Source organism: Anopheles nili, chromosome 3 (assembly GCF_943737925.1).
Source record: "Anopheles nili chromosome 3, idAnoNiliSN_F5_01, whole genome shotgun sequence".
Classification (NCBI taxonomy): Eukaryota; Metazoa; Arthropoda; class Insecta; order Diptera; family Culicidae; genus Anopheles; species Anopheles nili.
In genome coordinates this window covers 67,492,258-67,519,820 of record NC_071292.1, presented here as the reverse complement: position 1 = coordinate 67,519,820, position 27,563 = coordinate 67,492,258, and the positions used below count along the sequence as shown (strand labels likewise).

Genomic DNA, 27,563 nt, shown 5'->3' with positions numbered 1-27,563 from the left:
ACCGACATGTGCACGAGGACGCGGGCGCATTTAGTATATTTTTTTGTAAATATAAATAAATCTTTCTACCCGATTCGCGCGTAAGTTTGGGGGATAAAACATTTTTCTAACACGAGATTATATGAATTTTCTACACGATGAAGGTAAGAAGGTTAAATCCTAATGAGCATCTTCCCTTCGAGTGCAGCTAAGAGCAATTTGGGAGCTCGGTTGATGACACGCTTTTCTTTCAAATCCCACAATATTATACCCACTTCCATTTCTTTTCTTGTCAACCTTCTTCTTCCCACATAGAAAGCAGGTAACACATAATTTGCATATAGAGAAACTTCTTTTCCTATGGTTATCCTTTATTTCTGTTCCGCTTGATCGATTTCTATTGTTACAATTTTCAAATGTTGAGACCATTTTTCACACGCTTCTAATAAGGTATTGGGAAAGGAAAGAGAATGAATGTTTCGGTTGTCTCATCCCGTACCTCCTTCTTGCGGATATCGTTATTACACTGCTTGCTAATTATAATGTCTCTTTCCGGTTCTAACTGGGCGCCTTGATAAATTATCGCTACCGTAGTGCACGATTTCACAATATTCGCCACGTTAAATCGTCCTCTCCGTAGCCCGGAGGGAAAGAATGAGAAAAAAGGACTTCATTAATTTATTACTTGTCTTATCGGGTATGCAATTCGTAGTCTAATTTAGTTACTTAATGCTTAGAATCTTTATAATATTTTTTTCTGTGTTTTGCCTCATCGTTACGCGAAACCATGAGTTTCCCCGGAAACTACTGGTTCAGATATAGACAACAAAAAGAGCTGCAAGCGAGAAAGAGAGAAAGAAAGAAAAAAGAACAACGCCGAGTTCGCGCCAGTGCGTATGTGTGTGTGTGGGAAAACAAGAAAAGCTTACTAACCAGCGTCACTATGGTGACACCAAATTGGAAACTCGCAGCCACCGTCATTGGGAAATGAATTTTAAGTTTTCCTACCGCTCTCTAGGATGTTACTCTTCGCTGTAATACTCCAGTGGCTGTTATTTGCCTACATCAATACTATTAATGGCAAAATGGTACATTTCACTGCAAACAATCGTTGCCCTCCCGACACATTCGCTAGCGGCCCTCGATAACCCGCGGTACGGAAAACAATCCTCATGCGGGCAGCTTTTTTTCTCTCAATCTCTCACCACATTGCTCGCTTCGTTTATTGCTGCCTTTCCCTCTAGAGTGGAACTATTTTGTGTTCATGCTTGTTTTTTTGTTATACGTGAAAAGTGCTATTCCACACACAAACACACACACAACAAATAGAACCCATCACGAAATTTCCCACTTGCTAATATTACTGTAGCAGAGAGAGATTAGATACGATAAGAAATACCGTACCCACAAACTCGTTCGCCCCCGATGACATCGCCTATGATAAAATGGTGTGAGAGTAAAGGACACACGGGTTCTACATGCGTCGTTTTCATCCGCGGAAGGAACACGGATACAGAGAATTTTGCTTGAAATCTTGCTCAGACTGCACGAGAAGATCTTCCGGCGTACGCAAACCCTCTGTACGGAACCGGTCCAGCGTGCTTCTCTCAGTGGACGCCCTATAAACTATCTATACAATCGTTTGGCGATCCTGGCAATTGTTGCCAGCATGCCACGTGCACCACGGAACGACTGCTCAGTCCGAGATGCTTTGTTGTTTCTTCATCGATTTCAGGGCCCGTTCGCGCAGCTGCTTCTCGAGGTCATCGTTTACAACCGCGCCACTGCCACTACCCCCCGCTGGGCCGGTTCCCCGTTTCGAGCGAACTGGTGCTCCTTCGTCCTCGTCCGAGGAAGACGACGAACTGCGCTGGTATTTGCTGCTGCTACCACCGCCGCCACTTTTACCACTCTTCTTGTGTTTCTTATGCTTCTTGTGTTTCTTCGAATGTTTCCGGTGTTTCTTGTGTTTTTTGCTGGGTTTGCTGCCAGACGAACCGCTACCGTCGTCGGGTGACGCATTCCGCTGGCGCTTCTTATCCTTGCGTCGTTTTTTTCGCTGCCGGTCATCCTCGGAGTCATCGCTCGAGGAGGAAGAGCGTTCCGGCTCACCCGCCGGCATGGACGTCTTTGCACCACTTTTTCCCTTTGAAGAGCTCGAAGAGGACACGTTGTTGGTCGAACTGAGCGACGAGTGTTGCTTTACGCCAACTACCTTCGCCCCGGAGTGGTCATCCGCCGTAGCCCGACCACTATCGGAAGCGGCTTGCTTTCGCCGTTTTGAACCGTGTTGCTCAACCGAGGAAGTGCTGTCGAGGTGTTGCTTTCGCTTTTCTCCCTCCTGTGGTGGCGGTTTCCGGCGCTGTTCGAGCTCGGTCGGTGCTCCTGCTTCAGTTGGCTTTCCCACTGAGGCTGCCTTCTTTGGTTCCCGACGATCCTTGCTGCGCGATTTTCTTTTCCCTGCGCTCTCGTCTGACGAATTGGCGTCCTCATTGTTCTCGTCTTCCTCGTTATCTTCACTGCTTGATGAGGAAGACGACGATGAAGCGCGATTCTGGTGCTTGCCACGCTTCTTCGGCTCTTGCTTTCGCTTAAGCTTTTGTTTCTTGCGAGCAGCGGCAGTGACGGCTGCCGCGGCCGCAGCTTTTTTGTCACTTCCATCTTCAACCTCTTGCCCGTCCCTTCGCCGAGAGGATGCCGATTTTTTTGGCTCGTCCTGCGTGTCGTCACTTTCACTTCCGGAGCTATCATCGTCGCTTTCAGAACTCGCACGTTTTTGCTGCCGCCCTGCCTTGACTGCTTTCTGCTGCTTCTGATTTGCGGTGGCGTTTGTCGTAGTGCCTGCTGTAACAGTGCTTGCCGTGGGTGCATTCATGCTCGCGGCGGCGTCCCGCTCATGCGGCTTCAGGAAGGGAGAAGGAGTCCGCGAAAGGCTGCTGCTGTACTCCCGAGCTGCTCGACCTGAGCTGTTGGCCAACGAGGGCACGGATTTCGAGGGCTTTTTACCCTCCTCAAGCGCTTTGTTTGTTTCTCGCACTCCCGAGTTCGGTTGATCGTTCGACCTTCGCGAGGCTGACGCCGTGGATCCTGCGGCATTCTGGTGCTTCCGAATCGCTTCGTCGGAAGATAGCTTTTGACGTGTGTTTTCCTCTTTTTCACCGGCACTTTCTCCTCGAACTGGAGCTTTTTCGGTTCGCGACTGCTCGGTGGAATTACGAAGGCGTTCTGTTGATCCTCCTACACTGCCGCCGCCGCCATCATCGAACATCTCAGTAGAATCGCGCGCATTTGATGTTCTTGTTGTCGATCGGCGGTTTCCAGTAGAGTCAGCGGGGCTCTGGGAAGTCTTGCGCACACCGCTCCTTGAGGAACCGCCATGGTTTCCTTTCAGCCGATCCTGCATTTCTACACTATTGCTGCGCCGGTTGCTACCACCACCGGTTGACGAGCGATGGTTAGCCGCTTCCCGATGGTTCCGTTCACGATCATCATACCGGTTCGAAGCTGGAGGACCCATTTCCTGGCGATGTCGCTGCGATTCGCCTCTCTGTGGCTCATCTGAGCGACGCCACTTGTGCGACATATTGTTAGGACCGGCGTGAGATGAATCACGCCCTCTTCCGCTGTCACGATCACGCTCACGGGACGAACCACGTCGCCCTGGTGGACCAGTTCCTCCCGAGTAACGCTGCTGTTGGTTAGTGCGATCGCGATCACGTTCGCGTTCTCGATCGCGCTCGCGGTCACGGTCCCGCTCACGGTGCTGTTCACGCTCTCTGTCTTTATCAGGACCACGAGCAGGTCCTCCCGAACGCGATGCAGGAGGTGACCTTCGGCGGCCATAGTTTGTGTCACTGAAAGCAGAATAAATAATTCCAATATAAATGATAGGTCACTTTCAAAGTGAAATGGATTGCGCATTTTGTTTTTCGTAATAAGAACACTAGACTAATGAACAATAATTTCACAAAATAAAACAATTATGCTGTAGTAACAGGTCTTACCGGGCATTTACTCGTCCTATTTGGCGTCCAGGGGATCGTGACCGTCTTCTGGGAGAGCGGGACCGATTCCGTGACCGGGATCGATTACGCGAACGTGAACGTGAACGACCACCGCGTCCACGTGTTGGTCCATCGTCGCGAGCTCGTCCACGTGAGACCGAACGTCTTTCACGGTTCCTATCACGACCACCAAACCTTCCGCCGTCGCGTCCCCCATTACCGTCGATAGGGCGGCGACGCGACGAAGCAGAACCTTTGGCTCCTGAGCCACCCTCGGCGTCCGAGCATGATGAATCCTTGTTCGAACGATAGTGGCGTTTCTTTTGGACACTGTTTTCCTTCTTCTGTATCTCAAAGTCGTCCTTCTTGCGATCCCCCGATGACGATGATCGGCTACTACCAGAACGACTTCTGGACGTATCGCGACGATTACGACTACGGCTCCTACTCCGGCTACGACTATTTCGTCCATTGCGCTTCTTAGGGACAGGACCGGCTGCTGTGGTACTAGCTTTCGCTTTCTTATCGTCCTCGTTTTCGCTGGACGACGAAGAGCCCGAAGAATTTGAATTCGAGCTGTGAGATCGTGAACTAGGCTGTCCTTTTTTCGTTTTCTTCGATCTAGATTCAAAGACAATTGAAGAAGCAAAAGCGAAACATGACCGTTAAAGCAACATACGATATATTTCAAATTTGAGCTCCTACCTGGACTTCGATGGAGATCGAGAACGACTTGCACTCTTTTTTCGGTTAGCTGTTTTTGCGCCAGATCCAGACCTACTGCGGGAGCGCGATTCGACTGAGGATCGACTAGGACTCTTTTTGCTAGAGGTTGATTTTTTTCCCTCCGCCATGTTCATGAGTTTAGATTGAACCTTCGATAGCGCCGCTGAGTTTCCGTTACCTAAATTACATACGTAGGAAGAAGAGATGTAGCAAAAATCGCATCATTTAGATGTACACAAATGCTTACTATTTTTATTTTCTTTCTTAGAAAGAGAGCTACTCCGCGATCGCCGACGATCGCGATCATTTCCACGCTTGTCCCTTGGCGAGCGGCTAGCACGTTTGCGTGAACGATCCACCGAACGGCGATGTGAACGAGATCGGCGACGGTCTCTTGATGATCTTCGCTCGCGGGAAGATCCTCTACGATCGCGCGACGTAGCACGCCGGTCCGTACGCGATCGTGAACGATCACGCGATTTTCTTCGCGTTTTCGAATCATTATTGCGTTCACTGGATTTTCCCCTCTCAGATGACCTACGCCGTGACGTTGTGTGCTCTTTCGAGCTCTTTTCGGTCGGGACCACAGATTTTGTTTCGGTCTTTACCGTCACATCGTCAGTAGTTGCCACAGCAGGGTCCGTAGTGACCGCCGGTGCCTTTTTTGTTTCCTTCGGCACATCCGCCTCTATGAAATCCTCAATCATCTTTTCTTCCTCGTCGAGATAGTCCTCCGGTTCAGGTTTGTACATTTGCCTGACGGCGTTTTTGTTCGGTTTCGCTTTATTGCCGTCGTCCTTGTCGCGCGTGCGACTCCTTGATCGATGACCGCGACCACCGTCATCCTGCATGCGTGCCTCTTCTTCGCGTTTGATAATTTCATCCTTTTTCGCCTGTATAAATTCCGCCGGTATGCCCGACTCTGAGTCCTGTGCGGACAACAGTAGCGACCAAAGGTCCTCCATGAAAACCCTTGCATTTTTGCCGTTCAGAAACCCGGTCAGATTGATTTGCATTTTTTTCGGGCACGGGAACTTTTCCTCTTCAAGCTGGTTATACACAAACTCGACGATGACGTCGTCCTCGATGTTGAGCATATCAGTGATCTTTTGGCTAATCCAGGGACGTAGTACGTCCAGCTTAACCTTAGACATGTCGACCCGCTTGCTAAGATTATTACTAAACTTCATCTGTTTTAGCAGCTTTTTCTCCTTGTCCGAAAACCGGGAGTCCTGCTGCTGATTCGTGCCCTGGATGAACAAGAAAATAATAATATCACATTTAAGGGCTCACACAAGACACACACACACGCATAGACAAAAACAGGAGCAACTAGGAGCTATGTACAAGTTTCGTAACACCGGAACAGGTGTGTTTTTGGGAGGCAAAGACGTACGTACAGAATACATTGCACAATTTACACGTCCTTCTGCGATTCATACTATCTTAGAACGACATATAAGGGAAAAAGAAGGAACAAGAAGTCTACTCACAGTGAACATCATACTGAGGCCGCTTTTTCGGATACGCGGAGTGAAAACCAATTATCCTGTGCTTGATAGTAGCAGGATTTAAACTCGCCTGATTACACTAAATGATCACTACAGTGAATTTACGCGACCAGACCAGTTCTGCCTGAAATTGAACCGTTTTTTCCACTCCTTACGGCTGCCAGCAATTTCTCCCCGGCAAATTTTACCCTGTCGGTCCGGGACAGCCCTAATCGAGTTGGAGTACGGGACAACTTCTGTGCACTGGAGGCGCCCCTTTTTTACGAGCAGAGCATCGTGGGAGTGCAGATAAGGACACAGTCCCTTAATTTCCACAACGGTAGCAAGTTTTTAACTTGCAAACCAAACTACCGAGCGAAAAACACACACATAAAGTGTACGCGCGGCCTTTGCAAAATGGCGTTCTCGGTGAGTAAAAAATACGGCAAAAAGTAGAGGTCCTGTCAGCAGCTAAATGTCAAACAGCAACCAAAGAAACGGTTATCAGAAGATTGAGATATTTTTCACCAGGTTTGCTGGGAGAAGCTCGCTTTTATTGTCTAACATTTCTAGTACAACCAGCATGCTTGAGATTTGAAATATTGGATATTGTATGTGCCTAAAAGTTAACTATTTCTGTGTTTTACTTAATCGTTGTATTTACATTTCTTGTTTTCATGGAATGTTGTTGATTTGTATTCAAGATCATTTGGAATGACCCACAAATGTCAAACATTTTATTGATGCTTCTTTTGAACATATGTCAGTATCTCGCATCAAGAGAACCGCGTGTTGTTCGATTATTGAAGGCAATATTATTTTTCGTGAATCGTGCACCATGAAACTACAGAAATCCGATGAAAAGGATGCCAACGGCAAGGCGAAGCCTAAATTGGCTAAAAAACTGAAGCCGTTCAAGAAACAGAAAAGCAAACAAAAGTCTAAACCTAAAGATTCCGATGAGTCTTCAGATGAAGGCATTGCGCCACTTAAAGAAACACGCATCTCAGACGAGGTTATCCCAAGAAAGGTAATGTAGCTGAAAACTTTGTCGGAAAAGTTCGTATCAATGTCCTTTTATCAATATTTTTGCAGACAAAATGGACCAACAAACAGCGGGTGTTGGTGTTGTGCGCTAGAGGTATCAACCACCGGGACCGGCATTTGATGCGCGACTTGAAAACATTAATGCCGCACCATCGTTCCGAACCCAAGATGGAGCGATGGAAGACTCTCCAAGTAGTGAATGAAATGTGCGAAATGAAGCACTGCAATAAGGTGATGCTGTTCGAGGGTCGCCGAAAGCGTGACCTGTATATGTGGCTCGCTAATGCAGGGGCTGGCCCGTCAGTGAAATTTTTAGTCGAAAACATTCACACTATGGGTGAGATGAAATTGACCGGTAATTGCCTGCGTGGTTCGCGACCTGTGCTTTCGTTTAGCGAAGACTTCACAAAGATCCCGCACCTGGCACTAATCAAGGAATTGTTGGTACAAACTTTTGGCGTACCAAATCAACACCCAAAAAGCCAACCGTTCATGGACCGGGTTATCACGTTCACCTACTTAGACAAACGAGTCTGGTACAGGCACTTCCAGATACTCTCCGAAGATGGCGGCTTGACGGAAATCGGGCCAAGGTTTGTGATGAATCCGATCAAAATATTTAGTGGTTCGTTCGGTGGAGATGCGATTTGGGAAAATCCCGACTACCAGAGCCCAGCCAAACACCGTCAGATGCTTCGAAAAGCAGCCAGTGAGAAGTATGTGCAAAAGGCGAGGAAAAAGGTTGAACATGAGCTGAATGCACCGGTAGATACGCACCAGCTCACGCCTTACGGTGATATATTCAAGAGCAGTGTGGAAAAATGTGCCAAGCAGGTGTTGACGAATGAAAATCGCCAACCGAAGCTGGACAAGGAGCGCGAGGAAATCGAAAAACAGCAAAAGCGCGTCAAACAACGTGACGCTATGCGCAAACTGAAACTGACCACGGCTAAAAAAACTACCGGTAAGAAGACTTCAGCAAAAAGTAAAGGAGGTTTGTCGAGCAAAGTTGGCACACTAAAGAAGGGTGGTAAGGTTAATAAGGGTAAGAAAGCGATCAACGGTAAAGAGAAATGAATAACCAGCTAATTAAATGATAGCGTATAATCCATCAGCACGCAAGATCATATACAATAAATGGTAAATTTAAATTACTTACTTTCAATCGGCTTCTATTTACTTGTCCGTCGCTGCAATTGCTTAGTGGTCTTAACCTGTTGCAAGAATTTTAGGAATCGCTTAAGGTCATGCGATTAAGCAAAATTAACGCTATCACACCACAAAGGCATAAAAGACCTTTACCGATTGAGTCGTCTGGTGTCATTTTAACTTTGTAATCATCTTTCGAAGCCTGGCAATTCCGAATGCTTAACAGTAAGGGAATGATTCAAATTATGGAGCAAGCCGTTTTACTAACAAAATTTTCTTTAATTTCTTCACCGGATTCGGATAATTAAATTAAAACCAAAGGATTTTCAATGCTATATTCCTCTACCAGTAATAATAAATATTTGATGATGTGAGGTTTTATTTTGGTTTTACCGCACGTACATCGATTATCAGGACATGCACCCATTGGGTAAAATAGTTTAATGTTGTCTTCATCTTGAAAATACTCCTTGTTTGCATGCATTCCCTTCGTTAAAAGGGGTTTGGTTTTAGTTCTTGCCTTCACCACCCAGTCATATACCAATAATAAATGTTGATGTCATATGAGAATGTGTAATAGTTTGCATCTGTCCTTTATAACACTCGCAATTGCGGGTAGGTTTCAGATTCATTAGTTAATATTTGGATCAGATCAACCCTTTTTGTTGTGACACGTTTACATGACAAATTTGCAATGAGCTGCGCACGTTTGCATAAAAAAAAAGGAAAATACATACATGTGAAAAGTATTCTTTTCACTATTTCAAATTTCACACAATATGTAAAAAAACGTTCCATTAATGTGGAAAGAGGTAAATTACAAACTCAAGCAACACTATATACGTTAAGATTATAAAAGGGCAAATAATCAAAATCGTCAGTGTAGCAAACTAAAAAATTTATTCTTTTTGATTTCGCTGCAGGCGATGCAGCGCAAAAGTGCTTACATACGTTTATGTGAAAACATAATCGGTTTCGGAGGGAATTTCCCAAGGTGTTTGAAAGAATTCTTCCGGCAATGGCGTACAGTGGGATGATTTGAAGTCCGATAAGTGTTTCTTAATCTGTAAAAAAATAACCAAATAATCTACCATCGACGATCCAAGACTGTGAAAAAGAACGAGAGTTACCAAAAACTTAACCATGGAGTTACGTTGTTCGCTAGTATATTCCGATCCGATTTCCATCGGATAACTCCGACTAGTACCATTGTTGCCATTTTCACTTAAATAGGACATCAGTAATGAGACGCATTGATCATCTGGCACTGGAAATCATAGATCGTAGAGAATATAGTTTTTGTGGAGGCAATCATAGGAAACACGGTTCCTACCATTCTTGATGAAATCAACAGGTTTCGAAAGTAATTCCTTCGCCAGCACTTCCTGCTCCGGCTTGAATATGTTGGGAAACCGCTGTTTAAGCATGCCAATCAGCAGGAAATTTCCTCGATTCGTACTAAGAACTGAGTCCCTGCAAAAACGAATAGATTCACTCAAAATATCCTAACGGAACTTGGCTCCATTGCTGCACTTACTCAGCGCAGATAATTTCATCCTCCGTGCGACGAATAAACAGCACCGGCCCGTTGTATCGGGCGATCAGTTCAGTATTGTTCAAATTTACGTAGTCTCGGATAGCAATTTTGACGATGTTTGAAATCCGTTCCGGCATCCGTGGTAGAGCCAGGTGCAACACATCGTCGAACGTGGCATCCAAAATAACGCCCTTTACATCAGGATATTGTGAGGCGGCATATAGCGTTGAGTATCCTCCGATGCTCCAACCGTACAGGATAATATTTTCTGGTTTAAATCCAAGCTCTCGTATCGCAAACTGCAGCACCGCATCGATAGCATTCTGATCCTGATCCGGATACGGACGACCCTGGAAGTAATTCGGAATGCTTTTTTAGCGAGAAAGTACTTCGTAATCGACGCAATTATTCCGTTATCAACTTACGCTGCTCCCTGCGAATCCCGGATGATTCCACCCCATGACGGAATACTTCAAATCGAGCGGAGTCGACATGATCCCAATCTCGTAGAAGCTGGCGTTACCTTCCGAACAGATAACGAGCGTCTTGCCGTTTGCGCTTTTGTGTCGATTGTCGACAATGATCGTGTCGATTTCATTTCCATCAGTAGTTTTTACCTTATTTCTTTGGCCATTACATTGGGTTACAAGCTTTGTGCGGCCTTCAATAAGCATCGGTTCTACGAATTGTGTAATGTTCTGAGTAGGTTATAAAATCATTCAATAGCATCTGCCACTTACCGACGTAACTTTGCAGCAATCGCACCGACCCTGGGTATATCATTCGTATGCCGAATGTGTGAATTGCAACGTAGGCAGCGATTTGACACGGGAGGGATGAAATCCAGAAGTTCTTGTTCCGCTGAGCCGTTGGTTTGCTACTGTAAAAGTGACATGATACGTTAATTTAACGTCATCGCCTACAAGCATTCTCGTGCCGACATTGGATGCGAACCTTCCGCTCTTCACGGTGTAATCGATGGGCCACTGGTGGAAATCAAAATCGTATCGGCGTAGAGCAGCCTTGGGATCGCCAGTCCGGTCACTGTTGCGTCTGGCATTTTCGAGTGTTTCGGCAAATCTTACGTATACCATGTTCATCGAGCGGCCTAGTCCCCGCATGCACAGAGATACCGCCACCAGCAAACCGATGCCAGTTGTTACTTTTGCAAAAGCTCCAACGGATTCAGCGACGAAATACCCCCGCCGGTACAGAATAGACACCAAGATAGGCGATGTGTAGTAGCTAAAGCTCCACATTAGATTCAGCTGTGGAAGTTGAAGAGCATAAATAGATTAAATATTGAATCTGTGAAGTACCGATTTAAGCACACTAACAGCTGTCAACAGTTGATCCCCATATTTCTCCAGAGTGCCAGGTTCGTAGTTGTCCTGTTTCGCAGTAACAGTTAAATCCAACGCGTTCGACCAGAAAGGAAAATAAATTTAGGATCATTAGATTCATGGGTAAGGTTTCTACTGGATGGTTAATGCAATTGGTACCACAGACCCGGGATCCATCGTATTCCTTCAACAGCCTCGGAGTAAAAATGTACTTATGGAATGGCATGTTTTTCAATGAGAGCACTACTTTTGTGTTGATATTAGGAAATCTTAGTCACTGCCGTGAAACGTCGTCAGCAAAACGACCCCGACGGACGTATGCGCACAGCTTTCTCGCACGATAAGCCTCGCACTGCAAGGATCCGCTGGAATGGGAGGATAATTTGCTCACTACGCCACTGGATGGTTTGTAAATGGATTTGGGCAGTTTCACTCAGCTGGAGTTATTCAAAACTTCGGAATCCAATCGGTGGAATTAGTGACTGCTCATCGATCTCTAGGTATCGACGGACCTACCACTTATCTAACAAAACATTATCCCCCTAAACCGCACGACTACGATGCAAAAAAATAGAGAGTTTGGCTCTTTGACTTTTTTTGTTGTTGTTAAAAGGACATCTGACGATATATACCTTGTGTCGTGTTTGATGTCAAACTGCAAGTAACTGTCAAAGTTTTGAACGCGAAGCAAACGGAAAGCAACCGACAAGCGGCGCATACGCTTTTTCTTCGATTGGAATCGTAACAATTGTACGTTGTGTATCTGAAACAATGGGATCATTACACAGCAAAGTTTCTCCCTCCCGTGAAAACTCGCTTGAAAAAGGCAACGAACTGTTTGTCGATCCTCGCTCGCCTACGCTCAACATCAACAGAAGCCCGATCGTTCAAGAGGTAAGTTGGAGCGTTATTTTATGTTTTGTTATGCATATTTGTTTATACATCTTTCGTAGGCTTGTAATTCGCAGAATTATGCATCTATTACAAAAGTAAAGGATCTTACTGCGACTCTGACTAACCCGAACACTGATTCGATGCAAACACCGGCCCATCATTTGCCAAAGCGTTTTCAGTCAATCATTGATCCGCGGTCTCCTAGCACATTCACCAGAACTCCGCTGATAGTGGATCCGGAGCAAGAAGCGGATTGCAGCTTAACTAATGTCGTTTCGTCACTGCAGTATGAAGAGTGCAGCGTCTTACAAGAAGTGGACAATGTGGATGCATCGTTTAAAGATTGTGATCCGCAAATGTTGGATATATGCAATCTACAGATCGAGTACGACGAATCCGAGCCCATCATACAATCGTTGACAGACCCGAAAGAGGTGACCATATTCGAAGATGCCCAGGTCGTACCGTTCGCAGGTATAGATCCCCGTTCTCCGAACATCGCTATTGCCCGGACCCCCATGATGCTTGTTGAGCTGAATTATGATGAACACTCCCAAGATCATTCTGGCCAGGTAGCTGTCGTACTGGGTTTTGAGGAAAATACGAAAGAGAAAGTTGAAAAACTAGAACAAATCCCGCACCAAGAGCGAGTAGAGGACAACCGCACCCAGCGAGAAGATGAAACACCGAAAAAGGATAAGCTGACTACGGCCGGATACAAGTCGGGAAATCGTACGCCATTGGGTTGTGTGACTAACATTGCTACACCAAATAACATCCGTAAAATGGCCCTCATAGGCCAGATTAAACAGAGCATGGCTGTAGACGAGCAAAAGTTACTTTCCCGCAGTGGTAACTTCGGCAGTGCAGAGTTGAACACTTCTGCTAAGCAAACGAATCGCTCTAGAATTCCCAAGTTGCGCTTGTCATAATCACCCATTAAATATTGTATGCGTAATATAAATTATCTCTATTTTATAGAAGATTTTGATAATAAACTGACTTTTTGATTGGATAAATTCTAATTTAATGTTTGCAATTGCCGTACTCTTTTCACTAGGGCGTTAGATGCACGTCAGTCCTAACGCGTTTCCACGTAAAAACACATCGAGTAGGCCAGTAACAGTTTCACATATCGTTGCTTAGCCAAGGTAAATCTACGAAAAATCTATTCGGGCATCTGTACTGCTCCTGTGACGAACGCAATCATGGCTTATCGCAACCGAAGCAAGGTAGTTCCGAAACAGCAGAACGCGTGGAATGTGCCTGTACAACCGATGCCAGAATCCACGACCGGTGCTGGAAAGCCGAAACCCTCCAAAAATGCCACACAAAACGGATCAAAAGCCATTACACCAGATCACAATGTGGCTGGTTCCAAGATTCCACTGCCTACTACTGTATCGTCCAGCATGCTAAAGAAGTCACAGGAAAAGTTCAACCATGTGCAGCGAAAGCACGCCGAAACGGCATGGATGTACGTTAGCGAATACGTTTCGAGCGACGAAGAGGAGGAGCAAGAACACGTTGGTGAGATTTTGGGTAACGTACTAAAAAATTACCACGGAGTATCGACAGATCTGGGCAAAACGCAGGAGTATCTGCAGAACCTGCTTGAATCGAGAAACGCCGTATGCCTCATTTGCATCGATACGGTGAAACGAGTGGACAAGGTTCGTTGTTGGGGGTATCGGAATCGCCCAGATTGCCCGCGTGTTGCATGCCGGTGCGTTCGTAATCACTCCAGCATGCGTTTTGTGCGAGTTCTATTTTCAGATTTGGTCTTGCAATTCCTGCTACACGTTCTTCCATCTCATGTGCATTCAGCGCTGGGCTAATGATAGCATGTCCATGAAGCGCATGAACCATGAACAGCAGGAGGGCTACTACAACAACCGCGGTGAATACATCCCAAAGCCGGCCCTTTCTGTGGTTTGGGATTGCCCGAAGTGCCGACGGGAGTACCAGCCGGAGGAAATTCCACGCCATTACGAGTGTTTCTGCGAGAAAGTGCGAGAACCGGAAGCGCATCCTTGGCTGATCCCACATTCGTGTGGTGATCAGTGTTTAAAAGGACTAATCCCCCAATGTGGTCACACTTGTCGGTTGTTGTGCCATCCAGGGCCCTGTCCTCCATGCCCACAAATGATAAGCATTTCGTGTCGCTGCGGCAGTTCACCGGTGAAAATGATCCGCTGTTCACTGAAATCTTGGAATTGCGCCAAAAAGGTGAGTCTAAAAGTAAATGTGTTTTAAGGTTTTAAAGACAACTTAATTTAAACCATTCTAATGATTTTCTTTTCTATTCTTAATTAGTGTACCCGTAAGCTGAGCTGTGGTATACACGACTGTGGTAAACAATGCCACGATGTCGGTCAGTGTCCACCTTGTACGAGCCGCAGCAAGCAGTCGTGCCTTTGCGGAGCGCAGTGCAAGGAAGTGGACTGCCACGAATCACGCTGGCAATGCGATACAGTGTGCGGTAAATCGTTCCCGTGTGGTTTGCATAGTTGCGAACGCGTCTGCCATACTGGACCATGTGGAGATTGTCCGCTCGGACTGCCCCGATCGTGTCCGTGCGGGAAAACGGAAGCCCGCATCGCATCTTGCAAGGAGCGGATCGGAACGTGCGGTGACACGTGCGAGAAGCTCCTCGCCTGCAACCAACACAAATGTCCCGAGAGGTGTCACCAGGGCCCGTGCGGTAATTGCCTGGAACTCGTACCGAAGGTGTGCCGGTGCGGCTCGACGAAGAAGGAAGTCGTCTGTCACCGAGAGGCGATCTGCGAAAGCAAATGCAAGCGAATGCGCACCTGCGGAAAGCACCCGTGTAATCGCAAGTGCTGCAATGGACAATGCCAACCATGTGATCGGATCTGCGGAAAGACACTGTCCTGCGGGAAGCACAAATGCAGCTCGTTGTGCCACCAGGGGCGGTGCTATCCGTGTAACCAAAAATCAACCATCAAGTGCCGGTAAGTTGATGCCAACATGTTGTGAGAGTTAGTTACTGTAACGGGGAAACTCGTTTCATTTTCAGGTGCGGTGGCACAGTAGTGGAAGTAGCCTGCGGACGTGAGCGGAAAATAACCACTCCAAAATGTAACCTTCCATGCCGCGTGGCTTCCAAATGTCATCATCAGAATTCGCACACCTGCCATGCTGGCGATTGTCCTCCGTGTACGCAACCGTGCGGGCAACCGAACGACACGACCAACTGTGAGCATGAGTGTCGGGCCAAGTGCCACGCTGCCATGCGAGTTGTGACGCGAGAGAAAAACTTTAAACCCGTTGGTCCTTGGGACGTGCCGAAGGAGATCGTCGAGGTGAAAGCACTGCCACATCCGCCCTGCTCCGTGAAGGTTCCGGTGATGTGCCTGGGTGGGCACGAAACGGCGGATTTCCCCTGTTCTAACTCCAAACCCTCGTCGTGTGGTAGACCATGCGGTCGGTTGCTGAAGTGCGGCATGCATCGCTGTCCGTTGCTTTGCCACAAGGTGACGCATCGGGCCAGCACGACACAGGATTCTCGGTGCGAGCCCTGTTCGGCCGGTTGCGAGATACCCCGTCCGGCAGGATGCACTCATTCTTGTGCTCGGCGTTGCCACGAACCTCCATGTAGTCTGTGTCTGGTGTCGATCAAGTCAAGCTGCTATTGTGGACTGACGCAGGTGTTTTACAAATGTCACGAGTTCTATCCAGCTGAGCTGAATGAGGAGGACAAGGATGCAATGGAGGAACTCGAGCGTCGTCGTACGTCCTTTCTTAGTTGTGGCCAGAAGTGCATCAAAAACGTGAGTCCCGTTTGTAGACCCAAATGCTGTAAAATATGTATTTGTGCAATACGCTTTGATTTCGTTTGGTTTCTCTTTTACGTAGTTTCCTTGCGGTCATCGGTGCACTGCTATTTGTCACCCTGGAAACTGTCCTAATCCAGAGCTTTGCTCAAAGAAGGTGAAGATTGTTTGTAAATGCGGCAACCGGAAGGCGGAAGTCAGTTGCAAAACAGCGCGAAACAATTCTTCTCTCGAGTGTGACCAGCAGTGTGAGGCCACAAAAGTCCAGAAGCAAGAGGAACAGGATCGCAAGGAGCAGGAAGTTCGCGCCCAGCAGGAACTTGAAAACCAACGGGAGCTTGAAGAGTACGAGCGTAAGTTTAATCGGCGAAAACATCGTGAGCGTAAACGCCAGCACGTGCAGCAGGAAGAGACGGGACGGCACTGGGCAGTATATGCTCTGCCAATTGTGGCTGTGTTGCTAGCAGTAGTGCTATACCTTCTCTTTATGAAATAAATTGTTTGAGTTTGAGGTTTCGTTCCTTGTTGTGATTTGTTTTGTGAGAGTTATGCTTCCAAAATTGTTTCTTTGGATTTGTGTTAAATTTTTTTTATATTTCCCCAACTATCAAGTTTGATCCATTGAGGTAGAATTTGAGCGACTGCGCATCCTGGCTATTCTTCGCGCGTTTCCTCCGGCCTTTCGAAGCTTTTGCCGCCGGCGGGCATCCAACCGGCCGCCTGTTCGCTGTCTTCTTCCCTCGTTTCATTCAGCGCCTTGTTAAGTTCCTAATCAAACTCCAACCGAGAGCGATCCAATCCGTTGGACGATTGAATGCGTACAATGTCCCCGCCGCTCTGGACAAAGAACTGCAACTCGTTGACCGTTTTCCTCATGTCCTTCTCGATGTACGCGTACAACCGACCCAGCTCGTGCTGATTGATCGGTATCCGCTCCACCAGGGCGAATAGAGACAGAAACTTTGCCACATTTCCAATGAGCGACAGTTTCTTCGATCCGATTCCGTTCGTGTCGTTTAACGATGGCCTTCGTTCCAGGCAGCGCAATACAAATCCACCCGGACCATTCATTCGGACATGTGGTTAATTCGAACAAATAAATTGTACATACAAAATATCATTTCATATGGTTTTTTTCATTTATAATTACAAGTATTAAGACAGGAAATTCAAGCCTGTCTTTTGAGGAAATAAAAATGAGCGTTATACAAAATAATTACTAATCATTCGAACAAGAAATGTGCACAATATATTAGGAACAGTACATAACAGCGTGCAAAGCGAACGATTTAAAATATGAAAGAACAAATACATTTTTGAACAATTCAACAGCGAAAATTTTACAAAACAAAACCATATTTCATTTCGCTTTTATGTGATGTGCTAATACATAGCCTAAACATAAAACACGTGCAGGATTAAATTTTAAATTTTTTCTCCACGAAAGAAACATGTGGGCACAAGCGCTAATTATAACCAGGATTAAGAAATAAAATGATCCTCGGTAAGAGCTTCAAATCAAGCAAAAGATTCTATGCGATGTAGCGTGCAAGCAATTGCATGCAATAAATTTATTCGGTCGAAATTTGTCGCATCTTGCCATGAAAATTTAACTTTTGGTACCGGTAGGACCAATAAATGGCATATAATTTTATTTATACACTAATGTTTTTCTACAACTTTTGTGATGACACCCCTAAAACGTGATGACATCCTCTGATCTAGGTTCCTACTCTGATTCCTGAGTATCTACGCTAGGTGTGGCTACTGAGCCTTATAATTTTTCAATCCTGTCTAGTCATTGGTACCGGCCCTAAGCTGTTCTGCCTAAAACTTTCCCTACCTGGCTAGATAATTCTCAGCACGCATGGCTGGAAGTTGATGGCACGCAAGGCCATCTATCGGGGACGGACCCCATTTTTCCTTAAAATTAAATCTAACTACCTTAAAACTAAATAACCAACCTACACCTAACTACACACTACTTAAAAAATTCACCTAAAAAGGTCCCGGATCAGAGCATGTGCTGAGTTCCGGGAGGTGAGTTGGAGTCGCATGAGACTAGTCTCAATGCGCTCGCTTACCAATGGGATCCCTGCATCTATATGCAGGTCCCTAGTGGGATACCTAGTGGGCAGATTGAGAATCATCTTCAGAAACTTGTTCTGGATTCTCTGCACCACTAGGATATCCGCTTTTGAGCAATTGCTCCAGACATTTGATCCGTACATCAGCACTGGCAGGATGACTTGTCGATAGATAATAAGTTTATTATCTCTCGACAGTCCCGAGCGTCGCGCGATGAGCGGATACAAACTCCTTAGGAGACCAAACGTCTTGGAAGCAAGATGATCTACATGCTGTCGGAACGACAGCTTTCGATCATAGGTAACCCCGAGGTAGCGCACATCTGTGGACCAGGGGATTTCCTTGCTATGCATTGTGATGGGTTTCACCTTGCGCACGACAGAAGCCATAAGCATCTGTCGCTTGTAAGGGATCACCATCACCTGGGTCTTTTCATAATTTACCCTTATCCTCCACTCGTTGAGGTATTGGATATATTTATCCAAACCTCTCTGAAGTCCTCCTTGAAGACACTCCAGATTACGAGAGGAGTACAAAATCGCAGTGTCGTCTGCATATAACGACAGCTGCGTGTGTTTGTCCATGTCGGGAACATCCGACGTAAAACAGTTGTACAGGAGTGGTCCTAGGACACTCCCCTGTGGAACGCCTGCACAGTTGGCATAGGGGGCGGACATTGTCCCCCCTAAATGAACAACCGACGTACGAGAACTCAGATAGGACTGAATGGTTCTCACTAAGTACGTCGGAAATCCTTGGGCACGAAGCTTATGCAATAGGCCGTCGTGCCAAACGTTGTCGAAAGCCTTTTCGATGTCCAATAAGGCCATCGCAGTGGACTTTCCACAACGCTTTCCGTCATTGATGACATTCAGGACACGCTGCAGCTGGTGAGCTGTAGAGTGTCCTCTTCGGAATCCAAACTGAACATCTGTTAACACATTGTTGTCAGAGCAGTGGGCCTCCATCCGCGTATGTATCACCCTCTCAAAAACCTTGCTTACAGCAGGCAAGAGGGAGATCGGACGGTAGCTCGAAACTAGGGAAGGATCCTTCCCCACTTTCCGGATTGGAACGACTTTTGCAAGTTTCCATATCGTCGGGAAATACCCCAATTCCAGACATCTGTTAAAGATGCTGGTTAAGAAGCTCGTAGCTCTGAGACCAACATGCTTTAACATCACGTTAAAGATGTTGTCAGGTCCCGGAGCTTTGAACCCGACACTGTACTTTATAAGTGTCCGGACCTCTTCCAAGGTTGCCCGGTCAGTGTCAGGAAGCGAACATTGAGCCGATGCTAGTCCGCGGATGCTGTTGCTAACAACAGCATCGTGCGGACTAGGCATCGTGTCGCTCACTCGATGTGAGTGAGCAAAATGTTCAGCCAAGAGCTGAACTTTTTCTTCTGGCGTGAAACTCCGATTAGGAGCTTCACCCAGGGGCGGAATAGGCCTAGGTCTATTCTTTAAAACTTTCGTAACCCTCCAAAAAGGACGAGAGTTTTTGGGCATCGAGCGCATCTCCTTCGAGAAATGCTCGTTCCTAGCTTGCCCCAGACGGTTCCTTACTACCTTACTAAGTTTCCTATATGCTAGGTAGTAAGCCCTATCTGTGGTACGCTGGAAACGACGCCTCATAGAGTTGCGTAACTTTATGAGGCGTAGCGTTTCCAGATCTATCTCGACTAGCTTGGCTTTAGTAGCCACCAGGGGAACGGCCCTATCTTCCGCTTCCCTAACACTACTTATAAAGCTAGTCACGGCTGCATCGATATCGTCTATCGAGCATAGGGGCACACGCGTATCCAGGGATCTATCGACGGCCCGTTCGAACTTCGTCCAGTTCGCCGCCCTATAGTCCCGCCGCTGCCTCCTGGCTTGCGTCACAGTGTCCGCCGCAATGTCCAGCACCACTGGCAGGTGGTCCGATGATAACGCCGTCTGCGTTGTTGGAGTATCCACGTTGTCCATATTTGACAGGAATATGTCCAACGTCGAGTAGCTCCTTCCATTGTTAAAAGTGGGTTGGAACGGGAACAGCACCGAATAGAAGCCTGCTTGCGCATCTTCATACAGCACTTTCCCGTTCTTGTTCACAGCCGCATTTCCCCAGGCATGGTGCCTCGCGTTCAGATCCCCAGCGATGATGTATCGGCCAGGGGCTCTTGTGAGCTTCCGGAGGTCTGCTTTCAGCGTCTCCACGGATCTGTCCACCTCGCGGGCTTGCCGGGGGCAATAGGCTGCGTAGAAGCGGAAGCTGCCCTGGGAGGAGGTTAACTCGACTCCAGCTGCTTCCACCAGCTCCGTCCCTGGAAGAGAAAGGGTGCGGAATTTAATGCTACGACGGACAAGGATGGCAATGCCACCATATGTACTTCCCTGTCTATCGAGGCGGACCACGGCGTGGTCTGGTAGGTTGAAGGCCCGATCCGGTTGGAGGTGGGTTTCCGTCAGGGCCATCAGGTCGATTTCCTTGGTCTTCAGGAAATCTATAAGCTCCATCTTCTTCTGGGCGATGGAGCGGGCATTCCAGGTGGCACATCTAAGGGTCACTGCGAATGATAAAGGAGATCATATGAGTTAACATTTGATCCCTAGGGAGGACCTTAGCCACCCTTTTGAACTCAAGCCAGAGGCGGACGATGGCGCCGAACTGGCTCTCCATCTCGTCCTCTGCCTGGGATTGCTGCTGCTGCTGTTGAGACAGCGTCTCCCGCAGTTTATCCAGCTTATCCTGGGCAGGCTGGCGGCTGGCTTTCTTCGCAGCCTTCGGAGCCCCTTGGGGAGCCGTCGGTGCGGTAGTGCTTTCCAGCTGCTGCGGTTGCTGCTGCTGTAGCTGTTTGTTGGAGGCCTTCTTCTTTTTGCCTCCGCGCTTCTTCTTGCGCTTGGCCGGCTGGTCCTGCGGCGTTGGCTGCTGCAGGGCTGGTGTCGGCAGGGAGGCACCTGGCGTCGGTGCCTTCGGGGCTGGCTTCCGCGATGGACATCCCTCACACGCGCAAACGGGAGCGTTTACGGGGGCGGGGGTGTTCTTGGGGTGCTCCTGCACCCACGGAAGTGCCTTATCCCACGCAGGGTTATCCGGCGACGGGGCCGGCACGTACCTTACGTGGGGGCCCACTTCGACCGTACGCAACGGCTTCATGGGCTCCACATTGCCTTTCTGCTTTCGCAGAAAGGCAAGTCGCGCAGAGCAGTGCGGGTTGTATGGGCTATGATTGCCCATACAATTCGCGCACCTGCGCTTATTATCGAGCTCGACAGCGCACTGTCGAGCCAGATGTTTCCCGCCGCACTTGATGCAGCGGGCGGCCATGTGGCACATTTTTGCCGAATGGCCGAAATGCAGGCAGTTGCTGCACTGCGTGCACTCCGAGCGTTTGGGGGAGAATTTCTCCCACCAAACGCGCGTGTAATTCAGGTGCGTGATCCCACGCACCTGCTCAAGCGTCGTGGTCCCCTTCGAGAAGGAGATCACAAACGCTTTGCAGGAGACCTTCTCGAGGGCTCCTACATTCATCTCACGGACCGCAGTGGGTGTGAGACCCTGCTCCTGCAGGAAGGCCAAGACATGGTCCGAGGAACCATATCGTAGCCCTTTGAGGACAAGCTGGTAGGGCTTGTCCCCCTGAAAATCATGCGTGAAAAACTCACGCTTCAAGGCGATCAAGAGTCCCTTGACCGCCTCATGGTCCTTCCGGGTTCTGCAGGATACCCTGCAGAAGTTCCGCGGAAGGAACGTAAAGGTAGCAGAAAGCTGCTCCTTCTTCATGTCAGCACACAGCGAACTGTGGTGCTGCTCCGTCAGATCCCACACCACGAAGGGCGGGATCTTTTCACGGCGGGATTCCACGTTTCCCGCCACATTCGAGGCCGAAGCCTCATTCACAGGAAGGTCCATCGGGACCTCCTGCGTTGTTGCTGTTGCTGCAGTAACCTGCAGCACAGGTTTCGCCACCGAGGGGGCGACACTAGAGCGTGCCTTCTCGCACACTCTTTTACGACCTTTCCGGTCGTCAACTTTTGGTACCAGGAGAGCATGAGTTTCGAAGGTAACAGCAAAAATAATATTGTACTAAGTAAATTCCTAAAGCTCGGAATGAACAAAATTTGCAGCTCCTAAGTAAACTTCTGAAGCTCGGAGCGAAAAATAGTGTCCCCTTCACTACTACCCTCGCTACTAAAAATATTGATTTTACCTCCCAAGTAAACTTCTGAAGCTCGGAGCGAAAAATAGTCTCCCTCTCACTCCTACCCACGCTACTAAAAATATTGATTTTACCTCCGAAGTAAACTTCTGAAGCTCGGAGCGAAAAATAGTGTCCCTCTCACTCCTACCCTCGCTACTAAAAATATTGATTTTACCTCCGAAGTAAACTTCTGAAGCTCGGAGCGAAAAATAGTGTCCCCTTCACTACTACCCTCGCTACTAAAAATATTGATTTTACCTCCGAAGTAAACTTCTGAAGCTCGGAGCGAAAAATAGTCTCCCTCTCACTCCTACCCACGCTACTAAAAATATTGATTTTACCTCCGAAGTAAACTTCTGAAGCTCGGAGCGAAAAATAGTGTCCCTCTCACTCCTACCCTCGCTACTAAAAATATTGATTTTACCTCCGAAGTAAACTTCTGAAGCTCGGAGCGAAAAATAGTGTCCCCTTCACTACTACCCTCGCTACTAAAAATATTGATTTTACCTCCGAAGTATACTTCTGAAGCTCGGAGCGAAAAATAGTGTCCCCTTCACTACTACCCTCGCTACTAAAAATATTGATTTTACCTCCCAAGTAAACTTCTGAAGCTCGGAGCGAAAAATAGTCTCCCTCTCACTCCTACCCACGCTACTAAAAATATTGATTTTACCTCCGAAGTAAACTTCTGAAGCTCGGAGCGAAAAATAGTGTCCCTCTCACTCCTACCCTCGCTACTAAAAATATTGATTTTACCTCCGAAGTAAACTTCTGAAGCTCGGAGCGAAAAATAGTGTCCCCTTCACTACTACCCTCGCTACTAAAAATATTGATTTTACCTCCGAAGTAAACTTCTGAAGCTCGGAGCGAAAAATAGTCCTACTAATACCAGGGAGGGACACTATTTTTCGCTCCGAGCTTCAGAAGTTTACTTCGTAGGTAAAATCAATATTTTTAGTAGCGTGGGTAGGAGTGAGAGGGACACTATTTTTCGCTCCGAGCTTCAGAAGTTTACTTCGGAGGTAAAATCAATATTTTTAGTAGCGAGGGTAGTAGTGAAGGGGACACTATTTTTCGCTCCGAGCTTCAGAAGTTTACTTAGGAGCTGCAAATTTCATTCATTCCGAGCTTTAGGAATTTACTTAGTACAATATTATTTTTGCTGTTACCTTCGAAACTCATGCTCTCCTGGTACCAAAAGTTAAATTTTCATGGCAAGATGCGACAAATTTCGACCGAATAAATTTATTGCATGCAACCGCTTGCACGCTACATCGCATAGAATCTTTTGCTTGATTTGAAGCTCTCACCGAGGATCATTTTATTTCTTAAGTCTGCTTATAATTAGCGCTTTTGCCCAAATGTTTCTTTCGTGGAGAATAAATTCAAGCTAATTCAAAATTAAATTCTACACGTATTCCATTTAATTGCAGTAAATGGATTGACGTAAATGTTATGCAACAAAGCATCTCTCCAATGTTTTGGAAATGGTAAAGAGATAGTGCAGACTTAGAATTGATAAACGATAAACAGCTGCTGTTAAATCAATCTTAAACATAAATTCAAATCAAAACTCGAATGCAATCAGCTATTTTTCCTGTTTTCCTTGTATTTTTCTCTCTACCCGGTTACAGGGCTGCACAACACAATTGCTATTATTTTTTCCAATGGAAAATGTTTCTCATTTAATTTCATTTTCCCAATGGAAAATGTCTCTCTTTTCACTATTGCACTTTGTACCCATTCTTGAGCGAATGTTTTATTATTTGAGAAACGAATAACATCAAAATGGCCCGCTTTTGTTGGTTGAAATATCGTTGCAACATAATTGTCCATTGCTTCCTGAAATGGGTGGAAAATTACATTTATTCGGTTCTACAGTTTGACATTGATAAATTTTTAAAATATTGCATTCTTCCGACCAATCCAACCACTTTTCAACTCACTATCTTTCTCATTCACTCGCATATTCGTTTTGCTATCGTTCTGTCTCGTTTCGGCGTCTATTTCCCACATTCAGCATAAAGTTTAGCTCGCTTAAGAACATATCGTGTAGAAATCCAAAGCTAAGTTTTAAGGACTACAATAAAGTTGTATAATTAAAAACAAAAACATAACCAACTGTTTTATTGTCCCTTTTTCTTGGTTCCTTCCGTGGGTGCGATCTTTTTGATGAAATCGTAGTGTACCGTCCAATGAATGAGCGCTGCGATGAATGAGATCACTGCCAGGACGAATAGAACTTCGGTTCGATTTCTGGTAAAGAAAATAAATCGAAGCAAATGTTACACGAGGTTAGCGGATACAATGGCCAAAACTCACTCAAACGGCGTGCCACAGATCGTGTACCAATAGGCGCCTTCGAAGGGTCTTTTTTCGGTGCAGTGGAAATCATATTTGGCCTTACTAACGGTATCGATGCAGAGCCGTGTGTCCTCATCCTGGCAGCTGCCGATCGGCTGATGTCTGCCAGTCGAAACGGCATTTTCAGGATCAAGCAAAACGCCCATCGTCAGATAGAGGAAAAAGTGGCCTATAATAAACCCATTCAACACGTGATCTAGCACCGATTGTCTGTCGGGAAGCGCAATGAGATGTTAGTTAATTCTTTTATGTGATATTCTCCCGTCACTTACTTCTTCGCAGGCATACTTCGGTTACTTTTCCGATCAAACTTCCAGACCACAGCAATCAAACACAGAAACACCCCAACGATAACGACCCGGTTTGGAATGCCGAGCACGGTATGCAGGGGGTAATTTAGAAGAAGAAATAACGTCGACCCGATCGGCACCGATAAACCAGCGCTTCCGATGGCCACCAGGAGTTCCACGTGCGGTGATCCTGCGTCCCATCGGTTCGATGAAGACCGTGCAAACCATTTGCGCAGCTGATGGAACAGCCAGGAAAAGGCAAACGTGGTCCCGGCGAGAAACGGCAAAACAGTCCACGGTACCGAGTAGAGCCGCTCAGCCAGCATCTGGTCGGTTTCGTGCAGCGTCCAGTGGAGCAGATTGATGTTGACCATTTCGAAGGGGAAATCGAACAACGCTACCAGCAACCCGACTGCGATATGTTCGGACCAACGGCACTTAAGCTGCAGCTTGGAAACCGCCCAAAACGCCTGATAATAGAAGAATGGATCTGGATGGCGGGAGCAAAGACGAAAATGGTGCATTGGTGTTTTTTTTGGGGAGTTAACTATTATAGGTGAACGTTGGAAGGTCTTACACATGAAGAAAATAAACACCGGCAATCGCTGGCCGAACAGATCGATGACGGTTGGGCTAAGCCAGACCACTTCTCCGAACGGCGATAGGTAGAAGCACGTCTCAATCAACATTCCGCTAAGGACACTCGCGAACCACAGGTAAGGCCATCGACCACCACGATTTAGGGCGTGTACGAGACACAACACGGTACCGACAACGCAATATGCCTGGCTAGCGATGTAACCCGGTTGCCGGGAAAACAACTCCCACGGGTTGCTGCGTACTTTGATCAACCATTCCGGAAAGTCCTAGTTCGAAACGCAGAAGAATTTGCATTATGCTGTCACGGACGGAACTGCGACGGGCTGTTAGCTATCATCACCTGCTTAAACTGCTCGTACGTACGCACCGTAAAGAAGTCGTCCATTTTAATGCCAACCGTCTACTGAATGAACTGGCCACGCGGCACCAAGAGGCTATCATCTCGCATGCTCGCTTTTCCAATTTAGCGCTGATAGCGTGGGTTTATCAATGAAACCGACTGCGATTAGACTCGATTATGCACCGAGCATGGCTCAGCTGTCGTTAGCCGGTCTCTACCGATGACAATGCAGTGTTTTCGCACGAAGGGATGCACTCTTCAAATCCACATTTCGTATCAATTTATTAGTTTTCGTATGTGATAAGTCAGATCGTAAAATTGTTCGTTAGCTATGGGTTAAAGCTGGAAAGCAGCAAATGTGCAGAAATGCCTCTTTGTGCCTTTGCGTGATGCTTGTCTCACTCGTTATTAGTTTTCGCGCAGAAGTAAGGTTTGTTGAGATAAAAATACGTTCCAAAAGCGGTCTCAAAATCCCATCAGTAGACAGCTTAATCTTTCTTTGGTTTTTTATAGTACCACGCGGCCAGCAACACCAAGGTACTGAGCAGGGTGGAAATACCGAAGTTGGCCAGCAACATTTTGTCGCCCGAATCCAGCATGATCGTGTAGATGCGCGCTAAAAAGAACGGATAAACGAGCATGTTTGAAAAAGGGCTACAGCAACACGTGGGTGGAATAAAAATGGCTTACTTGAGTTGGTGAACGCCGATATGCCCCACGTGATCAGGCTAACGGATTGAGAGTCCTTTGAGCGGAGAATGGCGATCAGCTGCATTACTTTGCTTGTCGCCCCGACTGGCGTGGTGAATGGCTGAAGAGAAAAAAAAACCCAAGAGCATAGAGCATTTTAAACCACACGTTCGTGGGGTGCAAGTTCCGCGCGTTCTTACCACAAGCATCATCAGGATGGAGGTGGGAATAATGGCTGTCGCGAAGCCAATAAACACCGCCACGTAGAGTCCGGTAAATTGGTACGCTCGTTGATTGAGCAGTGATTCGTACCGCAGCACGTAGTATACCAGGACGTACTCCTGCAGCAGTAGAATAGGGTACTCCAGGTACGACAGGAACGCGTACCCGTTGGTATAGTTGTACAGCATCGTGACGGTGTAGCTACATAGTTCCATCAGAAGTCCGTTTACGCTGAGCCCCTTGGCGGAGTGCAGCTGCCGGACGGTTTGTATCTGAGGCACCTTCGATACGAGACATGAAGCAATCGTGACGATGGATAGCAGGTCCGCTATCACGTACAAGATTCCTCGCTCGTCTAGGAAATCCATCTCGATATGAGGGGCACCGTATTCCACGAATCTGCACGCAACAACGGCCCGCTGGGTTTCCTCCAATCGGACAGCTTTTGTCAGCCGTCACTGAACGGGCGTCACCGGGCGTAATAGCTTAAGTGGCCTGAGGTCGAAAAATTGGCTATTATTAAGGTGCCGCCTAAAAATAGAGAAGCCATTCAAATGGGGTGGTGGAGTGAGTCTCAAATGCACTGGGAGAAACACAATCTACGTTACCTTTGGCCCGATCCAAGTTACCTACGTGTTGGATTTGTTTTTCCACCGTTGTTCTACGCAGCAGCACAACCTACGCGAGCGACGATGATGTGGTGTGCAGTTTCACGTCCCATCCGTCTACGCGGATTGTCAACCTAGGCACGGTTCGCTCACGTAATTATCGACCTTTCGGCATTTTTAGCGATAACAACAACGCACCACCGCCATCC

At 47.1% G+C, this 27,563-nt stretch overlaps 7 protein-coding genes across 10 annotated transcripts; 3 read left to right on the top strand and 4 right to left on the bottom strand.

Annotated features, from left to right (window-relative positions):
• Positions 1-1,584: 1,584 nt before the first annotated feature.
• LOC128723613 (serine/arginine repetitive matrix protein 1) lies at positions 1,585-6,214 on the bottom strand. The gene is made up of 5 exons (XM_053817371.1): positions 6,203-6,214; positions 4,957-5,959; positions 4,689-4,887; positions 3,984-4,604; positions 1,585-3,833 (listed from the first exon to the last, which is right to left on the bottom strand). Exons 1-5 carry the CDS (start codon positions 6,212-6,214, stop codon positions 1,676-1,678), a joined length of 3,993 nt encoding a protein of 1,330 aa, XP_053673346.1. The 3' UTR covers positions 1,585-1,675.
• An 823-nt stretch (positions 6,215-7,037) lies between these two features.
• Positions 7,038-8,350, top strand: LOC128726030 (ribosome biogenesis protein BRX1 homolog). Its single transcript, XM_053819811.1, has 2 exons — positions 7,038-7,229; positions 7,295-8,350. The coding sequence occupies exons 1-2, from the start codon at positions 7,038-7,040 to the stop codon at positions 8,321-8,323; spliced, it is 1,221 nt and encodes a 406-aa protein (XP_053675786.1). The 3' UTR covers positions 8,324-8,350.
• A 390-nt stretch (positions 8,351-8,740) lies between these two features.
• Positions 8,741-11,622, bottom strand: LOC128723398 (phosphatidylserine lipase ABHD16A). Of its 2 annotated transcripts, XM_053817132.1 has the most exons (9): positions 11,442-11,622; positions 11,270-11,323; positions 10,887-11,200; positions 10,673-10,812; positions 10,358-10,611; positions 9,933-10,282; positions 9,729-9,868; positions 9,526-9,662; positions 8,741-9,459 (listed from the first exon to the last, which is right to left on the bottom strand). In XM_053817132.1, the coding sequence occupies exons 1-9, from the start codon at positions 11,499-11,501 to the stop codon at positions 9,349-9,351; spliced, it is 1,560 nt and encodes a 519-aa protein (XP_053673107.1). In that variant the 5' UTR covers positions 11,502-11,622; the 3' UTR covers positions 8,741-9,348. The 2 variants fall into 2 exon arrangements, with proteins under 2 accessions (XP_053673107.1, XP_053673108.1); XM_053817133.1 differs by lacking the exons at positions 11,270-11,323; positions 11,442-11,622 and having other exon boundaries at positions 10,673-10,809; positions 10,887-11,046.
• Positions 11,623-12,046: 424 nt separating this feature from the next.
• On the top strand, positions 12,047-13,101 carry LOC128726910 (uncharacterized). Its single transcript, XM_053820755.1, has 2 exons — positions 12,047-12,181; positions 12,244-13,101. The coding sequence occupies exons 1-2, from the start codon at positions 12,047-12,049 to the stop codon at positions 13,099-13,101; spliced, it is 993 nt and encodes a 330-aa protein (XP_053676730.1).
• A 276-nt stretch (positions 13,102-13,377) lies between these two features.
• On the top strand, positions 13,378-16,506 carry LOC128725367 (NF-X1-type zinc finger protein NFXL1). Its single transcript, XM_053819108.1, has 5 exons — positions 13,378-13,842; positions 13,946-14,398; positions 14,486-15,144; positions 15,210-15,963; positions 16,049-16,506. The coding sequence occupies exons 1-5, from the start codon at positions 13,378-13,380 to the stop codon at positions 16,460-16,462; spliced, it is 2,745 nt and encodes a 914-aa protein (XP_053675083.1). The 3' UTR covers positions 16,463-16,506.
• Positions 16,507-23,869: 7,363 nt separating this feature from the next.
• On the bottom strand, positions 23,870-25,879 carry LOC128725589 (uncharacterized). Its single transcript, XM_053819344.1, has 6 exons — positions 25,835-25,879; positions 25,472-25,760; positions 24,877-25,384; positions 24,563-24,814; positions 24,187-24,496; positions 23,870-24,082 (listed from the first exon to the last, which is right to left on the bottom strand). Exons 1-5 carry the CDS (start codon positions 25,877-25,879, stop codon positions 24,367-24,369), a joined length of 1,224 nt encoding a protein of 407 aa, XP_053675319.1. The 3' UTR covers positions 23,870-24,082; positions 24,187-24,366.
• A 253-nt stretch (positions 25,880-26,132) lies between these two features.
• LOC128723509 (solute carrier family 66 member 3) lies at positions 26,133-27,552 on the bottom strand. Of its 3 annotated transcripts, none has more exons than XM_053817261.1 (4): positions 27,355-27,552; positions 26,725-27,277; positions 26,525-26,645; positions 26,133-26,450 (listed from the first exon to the last, which is right to left on the bottom strand). In XM_053817261.1, the coding sequence occupies exons 2-4, from the start codon at positions 27,112-27,114 to the stop codon at positions 26,323-26,325; spliced, it is 639 nt and encodes a 212-aa protein (XP_053673236.1). In that variant the 5' UTR covers positions 27,115-27,277; positions 27,355-27,552; the 3' UTR covers positions 26,133-26,322. The 3 variants fall into 3 exon arrangements, with proteins under 3 accessions (XP_053673236.1, XP_053673237.1, XP_053673238.1); XM_053817262.1 differs by having other exon boundaries at positions 27,376-27,552; XM_053817263.1 differs by having other exon boundaries at positions 26,725-27,259; positions 27,380-27,552.
• Positions 27,553-27,563: the final 11 nt, after the last annotated feature.

Coding starts and splice junctions, on each gene's coding strand:
- LOC128723613 (XM_053817371.1), bottom strand. Junction 4,605..4,688: donor CGATCTCCATCGAAGTCCAG/GTAGGAGCTCAA, acceptor CTTTGAATCTAG/ATCGAAGAAAACGAAAAAAG. Junction 3,834..3,983: donor ATAGGACGAGTAAATGCCCG/GTAAGACCTGTT, acceptor TTCTGCTTTCAG/TGACACAAACTATGGCCGCC.
- LOC128725367 (XM_053819108.1), top strand. CDS start 13,378: ATGGCTTATCGCAACCGAAGCAAGGTAGTTCCGAAACAGCAGAACGCG. Junction 14,399..14,485: donor CTTGGAATTGCGCCAAAAAG/GTGAGTCTAAAA, acceptor ATTCTTAATTAG/TGTACCCGTAAGCTGAGCTG. Junction 15,145..15,209: donor AAATCAACCATCAAGTGCCG/GTAAGTTGATGC, acceptor TTTCATTTTCAG/GTGCGGTGGCACAGTAGTGG.
- LOC128723509 (XM_053817261.1), bottom strand. CDS start 27,114: ATGGATTTCCTAGACGAGCGAGGAATCTTGTACGTGATAGCGGACCTG. Junction 26,646..26,724: donor CCATCCTGATGATGCTTGTG/GTAAGAACGCGC, acceptor TTTTCTCTTCAG/CCATTCACCACGCCAGTCGG. Junction 26,451..26,524: donor ATCGGCGTTCACCAACTCAA/GTAAGCCATTTT, acceptor CGTTCTTTTTAG/CGCGCATCTACACGATCATG.
- LOC128726910 (XM_053820755.1), top strand. CDS start 12,047: ATGGGATCATTACACAGCAAAGTTTCTCCCTCCCGTGAAAACTCGCTT. Junction 12,182..12,243: donor TTCAAGAGGTAAGTTGGAGC/GTTATTTTATGT, acceptor TGTAATTCGCAG/AATTATGCATCTATTACAAA.
- LOC128723398 (XM_053817132.1), bottom strand. CDS start 11,501: ATGCCATTCCATAAGTACATTTTTACTCCGAGGCTGTTGAAGGAATAC. Junction 11,324..11,441: donor AGGAATACGATGGATCCCGG/GTCTGTGGTACC, acceptor ACTGCGAAACAG/GACAACTACGAACCTGGCAC. Junction 10,612..10,672: donor ATTGCTGCAAAGTTACGTCG/GTAAGTGGCAGA, acceptor CACAATTCGTAG/AACCGATGCTTATTGAAGGC.
- LOC128726030 (XM_053819811.1), top strand. CDS start 7,038: ATGAAACTACAGAAATCCGATGAAAAGGATGCCAACGGCAAGGCGAAG. Junction 7,230..7,294: donor ACGAGGTTATCCCAAGAAAG/GTAATGTAGCTG, acceptor ATATTTTTGCAG/ACAAAATGGACCAACAAACA.
- LOC128725589 (XM_053819344.1), bottom strand. CDS start 25,879: ATGGACGACTTCTTTACGGTGCGTACGTACGAGCAGTTTAAGCAG. Junction 24,815..24,876: donor CGAAGTATGCCTGCGAAGAA/GTAAGTGACGGG, acceptor GCTTCCCGACAG/ACAATCGGTGCTAGATCACG. Junction 24,497..24,562: donor ATCTGTGGCACGCCGTTTGA/GTGAGTTTTGGC, acceptor TTTCTTTACCAG/AAATCGAACCGAAGTTCTAT.